Below are 9,920 nucleotides of genomic sequence, written 5' to 3'. Positions count from 1 at the left end.
AGATATATTGGGACTTTCAGGAGTCTAGCTAGTTGCTATTATAACAAGCCTCCAGCTACCCACTATGAGATTTATTTGCTGTATATTTAGAGATTACAATATATTCCGAATGTCAAACAATTAAGAGGATCCACGAATCTCAGTCTTGCAAGAAACCACAAGAGAGAAAGCATTTATTCATATCAAATATATAAGCAGGTTACATTGGAAGGTGGCATTGCAATCTTACATCATGTCAGACATTATTACTTCACAATTGAAGACTTCCCAGTTATTTGCAATTTTTCTGCATAGTACTTTATAAATTATTTGTAATCTAGATCCTCACCTCAATCACTGAACAAATAGTGCCTTGCAAGTCTAAAACATCTCATTTTCTTTTTTTTTAGATTAAATAATTATATTCCACTTTTGGTGATAATTCCACTTTGGTGATAATAATATATTCCACTTTGGTTTATTTGTGGTACAAATAAACTTGAAATTTTAGAAGTTTGGGCAGCCTGGGTGGCTTAGTGGTTTAGCGCCGCCTTCAGCCCAGGTTGTGATCCTGGAGACCCAGGATCGAGTCCCACGTCAGGCTCCGTGCATGGAGCCTGCTTCTCCCTCTGCCTGTGTCTCTGTCTCTCTCTCTCTCGCTCTGTGTTTCCCATGAGTGAATAAATCTTAAAAAATTTTTTAGAAGTTTAACACAGTAAAGTTTATATACACAGACAAATGAGAAGGTGATAGAGTTAAATAATACTTTTCTAAAAATGAAAGAAGGATTGAAGGAAAGCCATATGTATCGTTGGAATGGATCCACAGATAGAACAAATTGAAGTATGATGATTAACGAACATTCGGATGATGGAGAAGCAAAAAATATGAATGTGGATAAAATTCATCTTTCAAGACAAGAAGTGATTTTATGTATATAAAAACTAGCTGCATAAGCACATGACATCATGGTAAATATCAGAAGAAATGTCTAAAATTGTTGCAAGTGTTATTTCTGTGAGATGGGAGTGGGAGGAGGGTTTGGTTGGGCAGAGGGGCAGCTAACTTTATATTGCATCATAAGCTTTGAGTTCTCTTCAAACTATGTTCATGTATTACTTTGGGAAAGATAAATTTTAAAAACCCAAAGATATACCTGGTGAATGATAAACACCTGTAGCCATGCTTTACGAAGTTTGTTGATATTCCTGGAGGGCCCTCAGTCGTTATGCAGTGAATTCAAGGATTGCTGCTCCATCCTCCACCCTCTTTCTCTTTTCATTTGAAATGAATTTCTTAGGAAATATTAGTTTCAAGCAAGAGGAGGGGAGCAATTTGAACCTTATGATATCAGAGATTATTAGATGCAAAAAATCTAATATGGAAGAAGATCTAGAGGCAAGTGAGGAATAAAGGAACTTAAAGGGAATGGAAGAGAGATGGTTCTATCAATAGGCAGATTGAGGAAACAAATAGAAAACTCTCCAAAATACCACTTACATCCAATTTTATGATGAAATTTTCAGATGACTTAGCAGCCTGTCTTCACACAGTAGATGCTTATTTAGTTGTAATAATAGAAACTTGGAATTCCCAAGTCTTGTATCCAGGAGTATTGCACATAGCAAGCATCTGACATTGTACTCTGTTCCAGACTCAGTCTCATAACTGCTTGTTTTCATAGACTTTCTCTTTTTTGCACCTTCTTTTCATTTAAAAACATTGCCACCACCACAACAAAGCCATGAAGAAATGGTCATCTTTCACTCAGGTGAGACTAGGTGAAACAGATTTAAGTAGAATCTGGGAGGGGGTTTAGACAATTACAAACAAAAAATTTCATGATGGAAAAATCATTTTAAAACAGACTAGGTTCTTATTGATCTCACTGGCTTAGTTTGGGATAGAAATAAGCGAATTTTTACAATGATTCTCAAATTTAGCATTCATTAGAAACAGGAGAGTTTGTTAAAGCACTTGCTGGATCCCATCTCCAGAGATTCTGATTCATCAAGTTTCTAGGTGATTCTAACAAGTTAGTGGGTGATGCTGATGCTACTAGTCTGGGATCATACTTTGAGAACCTATGGATTGATTCTTTGATGGTTTCTGAAATCCCCACCTTATGATATCTCTTATTGTTTTAGACACATGTTAACCTGGGTGAATACCTAAGAACTTCTGCTTGGGTCAACTCCTCCATATTTTCACACAGTTGTACTGATACTATTTCTTTCTGGAAAGACTTTGCTTTGGGGACAGCTGGTAGAGTGTGTGAGGTCTTCACTGAAAGCTGCCTCCAGAATGCCCTTCATGGACTGTTTTGCTTTCTTCCTGAAATCTTTTCCTAGAAGGGCATAGAGGAAGGGATTAAAGCAACTATTGGCAGATGCTAGAGCGATGGACACAGGGTCCCAAGACAGTAAAGCTTCTCCAAAGGCAGTTCCTGGGTCAACAAACAATGATAGGACTCCAACAATGTGGTAGGGAGCCCAGCAGATACAGAAGACAATCACCACAGCCACGGCCACTCGCAAAGCTTTGACTCGAGTCTTGGTGAAGCGGCCCCGTCGCATTCGGAAGATAATGAGGCCATAACAGGTCACCATGAGAATAAAGGGCAGAAGGAAACCCACCACTAGTCTAGTGATGGTTATTGCCATCAGTATTGTTAGTCCTTGATTGTCATATGAAAATTGGCCTAAATAATCATCCTGGAAATCTTGGGATAACTCATACAAGTATAAGGAATTGTTGGAAGTACCAGAGTAAAGCTTTAAATCAGTAGAGAGAAAAGCATCAGAGTTATCTAATGGGTTATTTCTGTGATCTTCAATGAGAAAGCCACTGGGGATTGTAGATGAGACCTCATCAGTAGGTTTAAATAAATTATAATATGGATGTTGACTAGATAGTTTAGTTGAATCCATTAGGAGTGACTCTCGAGAAGGTCTTTGAAATGTTTGAGAAGGGAGGGTAGTGGTGGCTGTCCAAGGAAGATCATTTATTTGCAAAGAGAAAGACTCTAACCTATCATCCATTTCTCCAGGCAGCTGAACAATGGAGTTGTCAAGAGACCCATTATCCAGGAGATCAATGGTGAAGTCTGAATAATCAAATGAACTGTAGAGATAAAAATTGTAGCCACATCTGTCATGGTTGTTTTCAGTGAATGTTTCTCGGTACATGAACACCGGTATACACATTGCAAAAGCTACCACCCATATACATCCACAGATAGTGGAGGCTGTCCCCACATTGCGGTGATTCTGACACCAGATTGGTTTGAGGACCAGAAGACAACGATCGAGGCTAATGGCAGTCAGCAGGAAGACGCTGGCAAACATGTTGAGGATGATGATGGAGGGGATGAGCTTGCAGAGGAGCCAGCCATAGGGCCAGTGTCCTTGGAGAACAAGGTGAGTCAGGGAGAAGGGCAAGGAGAGGCAGCAGAGGAAGTCTGCCAGGGTGAGATGAAGAAACCAGACTGTGTTCACTGTCCGCTGCATCTTTAGGCCAGTCACCCATAGCACTAGCCCGTTGCCTGGCAATCCCAATAAGAAAGTGAGGCTGAGAATGACCATGGAGAGAATGGCTTGGGGTTCATACCACTGATGTGAGGGTAGGTCCGTTGAATTGTTATCAGCAGAGAAAGCCTCCATTGCTAAACTTCTATAAAAATATAAACAAACAAAAAAATATAAACAAAATTTAAAAATATATAAACAAAAATTTTTTAAATTAAAAATTAAAAAATATTAAAACTATCTTTTTCTTTTAAAGCATGTCCTTAGAATTATAACCCTCTCACATAATGATGTAGAACCACAAAAGTCCTCACACTGTTGTAGTTTGTATTCCTTGGCTTCACACTGGACCACAAAAACATTCTGTGATCATTAAAATCTACCATATCAATATAAATGTGTATCAAGGGGCACCTGGGTGACTCGGGACTGAGCATCTGCCTTTGGCTCCAGTGGTGATCCCAGAGTCTTGGGATCAAGTCCTGCATTGGGCTCCCCTTGGGGAGCTTGCTTCTCCCTCTGTCTATGTCTCTGCCTCTCTCTCTGTGTCTCTCATGAATAAATGGAATCTTTAAAAAATTTGTATTGAAATCATAATTTCATTCGGAAGTCCCTATTAATGTCCATTTCTTGTCTTTCTTGCACTTGCAATTTCTCATTCTGCACTGGTTCCTTTCCTCATTCTGTGGTCCCTATTGAAAACAAATCAGCTAAATGGATGAACAATAACTCTTAGACCAGAGGTTCCCAACATTAGATCCATGAAAGGGCTTTGTGAAGCACCATCACCACCTCAAGAGGCATGTAGGATTTTAAGCTTACATATTCTCATTTCTATGAGGACAGAAGATCCATCCATTCCCTCTACTAGATTTTCAAAGGACTCACTACCACAAAAAAAGGTAGATTCAGTTATATCTTTGGATACAACCTCATCTTTTCCTTTTGCTTTCAAATTTTTCAAGCACTGTTCACTCTCTCTGCACTGATTCCCTTATCGCCTGTCATTTCTTTCTTGTATTTAAAATGTTATTCACATTTTAAAATATATGCATATTTTTCTTAATCAAAATTTAACAAAATTAGATTATTCTGTGCATATTTAAAAATTCTTTAAATATGGTAAAATACACATAACACAAAATTTACCATTGTAACTATTTTTTATTTTAAAAAAATTATTCATTTGACAGAGAGAGAACATACATAGGCAGAGCAGCAGGCAGAGGCAGAGGGAGAAGCAGAGTCCCCACTGGACACAGGACTCCATCCAAGGACCCCAGGATCATGACCTGAGCAGAAGGCAGGTGCTTAACCAACTGAGCCACCCAGTCGCCCCTGTAACCATCTTTTAAGTATAAAGTTCAGCAGTGTTAAGTATATTCATATTATCATGCAATTAATCTCCACAACTTTTTCACCTTGTAAAACTGAAACTCTAATTCTATGAGACAACAGCTCCCCACTTCCTTCTCTCCCCAGTTCCTGCAAACCACCATGCTACTTTCTGTTACCATGTATTTGGCTACTTGAGACAACTCATATAAATGGAATCATACAGCATCTGTCTTCTGGTGTCTGGCTTGTCTCACTCAGCATAATGTTCTCAAGGCTCATCCATGTTGTAGCAGATGTCAGAATTTCTTTCCTTTTTAAGGTTAAATAATATTTCATTGTATGTAAACACCACATCTTGTTTATCCATTCATTTCCAGATGGACATCTGAATTGCTTTCACCTTTTAGCTCTTGTGAATCATGCTGCTCTGAACTTGCACGCATCTTGTTTTACAAACCGCTTTCCCTTTTCAGTGAGTCTCTACATTATGCAGTAAGATTGTACTTTAAGGAATACTCAGTCTTTATCTAGTTTTTTTTTTCCTCCCAACTGTCCCCAAAGTATTTTCTATCTCTGATTTGTCCACAGTTACAGCTTAATCTAGGATCACACTTTGTATTGGAATGTTATGTTTCTTAAGTCGCTCTCTCTCTTTTTTTTAAAGCATAGTTTCTCTTTTTTAGCTAGTTTCAGGGTCTGCATTTTAACCCCTTGTTAATCATAATTTTTTTAATCCTTTGTAATTTGTCTTCTGCCCCATCCCTGGGCTAGAATTATCTCTAAATGACAAATTCAAACGTCTTTTTTTTTTTTTTTTTTGTCTTCACCCACCACATCATTCTCTTGGCCTCGGTGACATTACCCTTCCAATTCTGAAGACTCATGTAAATGTACCCTACCTTATCGCTTTCTTGAACAACTCACTATTCTGGCTAATGTTATTTACTTCTGTCTGGAATTATGTCCTTCAACTTCATCTCCCCTCTCCTGCATCCTTAATCTCTACCTGTTGAAATTCTAGCCGTTTTTCAGAACAAGCTCAAATATTATTCTTCCTCGAAACCTCCTTTTAGAGTCTCAATCAGAAATTAGTTCTTAAGCCTCTTGAATTTGTGTGTGTATATGCTGAACTTCTTTCATATTCTCTGTGCAATGATGCATTTTTATCTTGTATTATAATTATTATCATGGTTGTCTTATCTCTTTTTCTGGCCCTAAATTTCATGATGGTAAAAATGAGTCTTGTACTTAAGTGCTTGCTCTACAGAAGTTAGCACAATGCCTTGTATGACATAAAGATCAAAGATTACTTCAGGGGATGGATGTTCGTTTTAGGAGTTTACTTTTTTTCTTTTTCAGCTAAATTTAAAATTCTTATTCTTATCCATTTCACCCATTAAAGATGTTGTCTCTTCTAACTTCCCTTTTGTTTTCCAGTTTCTGGTTCTTACTGGCTCTAATAGCATTTTATGTTTCCTTTCATAGAGTCCCAAAATATTTTTGTGACTTGGAATTAGTTCTGCTGAGCTAATCAAATGTTGTCATGTGTCTTCCGTGATTAACAGAAGTCAAAATAACTGAGTCAACAAAATAATAAAAAAGAAGAAGTGGTTCTCATTCCCCTCTCTATAGCCTTACTCAAATATTCAAGTCCTATCAGGATTCTTTCTTTCCTTGTTGCGCATGCCCGTTATTCTGATCCACTGTCCTACAGAAATACACATATTCATGTGGAGATCCATAAAATGCTGATAGAAGGATAGAATCAGAGAATGCTAAGACTGAAAGGAAACATAGTAATCATCCTTTCTTGTCTCTAGTTTTATTGGCAGTTTTTGACATGGAAACTCAGCAGATTAGGGGACTTTCACATATTAGGAGGTTCTAAGATCTTAAATCCAGTGTCTGTCATGCCAATACCCTTTCTACTACAAAGAACCACAGAACTAAAAAGGCTTTGGTATTGTTAACAAAGGGAAAGTTACAAAGAACTGAACAAACTGAAGTAACAGAGATTAAAAAGAGGGGTGCCCGGGTGGCTCCGTTGGTTAAGTGAGTGACTCTTGATTTTGGCTCAGGTCTTGATCTCAGGGTCATGGGATCAAGCCTCAAGTTGAACTCTGCTCCACACAAAGTCTGCTGCAGATTGTCTCCCTCACCCTGTGCCCTTCTCGCCCCTTGCACTCTTCCCTCTAAAATAAATAAATAAATGTTTAAAAAAGACTGAAAAGAGCAAAATTCCAATGCAAATAGAGTCATTGATATGAGCTATATTTTAAATATCACATATTATCTGTCTTGAAATCAAAGTATGTTTGAATCAATCTTTTTTTTTTTTAAGATTTTATTTATTTATTCATAGAGACACAGCTAGAGAGAGAGACAGAGACACAGGCAGAGGGAGAAGCAGGCACCACGCAGGGAGCCTGACACGGGACTCGATCCCAGGACTCAATCCCAGGTCCCCAGGATCACGCCCCGGGCTTCAGGCGGCGCTAAACCGCTGTGCCACCAGGGCTGCCCTGTTTGAATCAATCTTAAAAGTCAGATGAACAAGATCACTTTTTACACTTTTCCAAGTGTTTTGGCGCATGATACCTCTACATTTAAGATCGGTAGAATTTTTTCTCTTTCTTTTTTTCCCCTCCTTTTTAGTTTTTAACACTAAATTGGCCAAAAGTAATTAAAAGGATAAAGAAAATCCTGAAATTAAAATTCAAGAAGATAAGAAAAGAAAGTAGATTCCAGAATCAAATACTAACAATAGGGTGACAGAATCAGTAACAATAAAGAATAAGCAAAAGAATAAAAGAAAAAAAAAGGGGGGAAATGGAATGAGGAAAAAAATATAAAACAGCAACTGATTTGAAAAACAAAACGATCGCAGAAAGCTGGAATCAAAGTCCAGAATGAGAAACATAGCCAATTTAAGAGAGGAAAAAAAAAATGTCATGAAAAATCACTCTTAGTTCTAGAGTGAATATATTAGAACAAAGATAAAGAGAGTGTGGGATATTTAGAAGAAAAGTGAATGTGGGGATAAAACAAAAGAAATGAAATTTAGAGAAGGAATGGGGGGAAGAGAAGATAGACTCTCAAACCATTATCAGTAATAAGCAAAAGGAGCACAAGTTATCAAGTGGATCTAGGTTTTCTTACCAAAAACCTGAGACAGTAGCTGAAGGCCTCAGCACTGATCTGGAGGTCCCCACAAATCCTGTGTGGTCCTCACACTTACCCACAATCAAGTTATGAAGTATGTTTAGGAAATTGGCTGAGCTATTCCTCTTCCCTCTCTTCGTTTTGATCATGTTAGATGCAACTCACACTTTTGACTACTTATCTGACTTCACAGGATGAGTTTCGAAGTGAGTCACTTCTGAATGTCTCAGATAAGAAAAGTAAAAAAGCGGAAGTGGGAGGACATTATTCTTGGATGCTTTCTGCAGAACACAGAATATGGCTAAAGAGAAAATACTTCTATACTGGTGCATCTCGCTTTATAGGTTTTTGCTTGTGTTCTAGAAATGCACACAAATGATGCTATGGTATGTGAGGGTGGAGGTGCAGAGTGGTTGGGATGTATGACCACCTCATGTAATGAATCTCAGATAGCATCTCTTAAATGCTTACTATGTGTAAAGAAACATGCCATACCAAAATCAGATTAATTAAGCTATGTTCTAATATTGAGAGATTCACAGTCTAGGAGGGATATGTACCCATATCCCATCCCCTCCAAAATCTATAATACAGCTCAGACTTTAGTGGCAGAAGTTACTAATAGAAGTGAAATAGTAAAACATAACAGGGAAGGGTACATTTGGCTTGGGGCAATCTAGGAAAGTCTGAAGGTGGAAGTAAGATCTGGACAGATCCTTAAAGACTTTTTAAAAAAGATTCTATTTATTTGAGAGAAACAGACACACAGAGAGAGCTTGAGCAGGGGGAAGGGCAGAGAAAGAGAAACAGAATCCCCAGCAAACTCTGAGCTGATCTTGGAGCCCTCTCCTTGGGCCTTGATATCATGATTCTGAGATCATGACCTGAGCCAAAACCAAGAGTTGGATACTTAACTGACTGAGCCACCCAGGCACCCTGGGCTGGTCTTTAAAGACTTCTATAGACAGAAGAAGCTGACATGCGGTTTAGAGTGTTTGTGTAGAGCAAAATGAGAGGTAGGTGGGTGGGAGGATGCTTCAGGTACTGGGTTTGGGGAGAATAGTCAATTAGATTGTTTCATCAGGAAGGAGTACAGAAGATTGGAGAGGGGCCTTGAGCAGTGATTCCTGCTTAAAGTATACACCTCAAAGGATTCTCACTCACACTATTATTTTACACATATGTGTATGAAATAATATTCACTCGGGTCAAATGTATTTGAACAGTGTTGCCTGGGGTAAAGTCTTCCGTCCATATAAATCAATTATTGTCCAAACAATATCTGCTCCTCCTCTTGTTTTCTTGCAGAAAAATCACTGTGAAATATTTTTAAGTCAGAGAGATCCAAGAAAAATGCCAGGAGTTGAGACTGACTGACTGATTGATTGATGCCCATTGTTATTGAATGACAGGAGCAGTACATACCACAAAAAAGATTAATTGAAATAATACAAAAGTATACAGGGTAAAAGAATGAAAGTTTTTATTTCCAATCCCACTGCCTGGAAGTATCTATTTTTAATAAGTTAGCATTCATTCTTTGTAAATTTGTTCTAAGTATGACACATACCTTTTAAAAAGGTAGTTTCAAACAAAACTGGAATTGTAATTTATTTTTTTATTTTTATTTATTTTTTATTTTTTTATTTTTTGGAATTGTAATTTATATGTGATTTTATGATCTACTTTTCTGCTTAAGAAAATATGTCAGAACAGTGGATCCTTGGGTGGCTCAGAGGTTTAGTGCCTGCCTTCGGCCCAGGGTGTGGTCCTGGAGTCCCAGGATCGAGTCCCGCATCGGGATCCCTGTGTGGAGCCTGCTTCTCCCTCTGCCTGTATCTCTGCCTCTTTCTCTGACATATTGGTGTGTTTTTTTTTAAGATTTTATTTATTTATTCATGAGAGACATACACA

At 38.0% G+C, this 9,920-nt stretch overlaps 1 protein-coding gene across 2 annotated transcripts; it reads right to left on the bottom strand.

The window, feature by feature from the left end:
• Positions 1-145: 145 nt before the first annotated feature.
• Positions 146-8,239, bottom strand: C3AR1 (complement C3a receptor 1). Of its 2 annotated transcripts, none has more exons than XM_038576692.1 (2): positions 8,083-8,239; positions 146-3,651 (listed from the first exon to the last, which is right to left on the bottom strand). In XM_038576692.1, exon 2 carries the CDS (start codon positions 3,639-3,641, stop codon positions 2,187-2,189), a length of 1,455 nt encoding a protein of 484 aa, XP_038432620.1. In that variant the 5' UTR covers positions 3,642-3,651; positions 8,083-8,239; the 3' UTR covers positions 146-2,186. The 2 variants fall into 2 exon arrangements, with proteins under 2 accessions (XP_038432620.1, XP_038432621.1); XM_038576693.1 differs by having other exon boundaries at positions 8,004-8,159.
• Positions 8,240-9,920: the final 1,681 nt, after the last annotated feature.

Source organism: Canis lupus, chromosome 27 (genome assembly GCF_011100685.1).
Source record: "Canis lupus familiaris isolate Mischka breed German Shepherd chromosome 27, alternate assembly UU_Cfam_GSD_1.0, whole genome shotgun sequence".
In the NCBI taxonomy this organism is placed as follows: domain Eukaryota; kingdom Metazoa; phylum Chordata; class Mammalia; order Carnivora; family Canidae; genus Canis; species Canis lupus.
The sequence above is the reverse complement of the archived record's forward strand: the minus strand, read 5'-3'. Positions and strand labels throughout refer to the sequence as shown.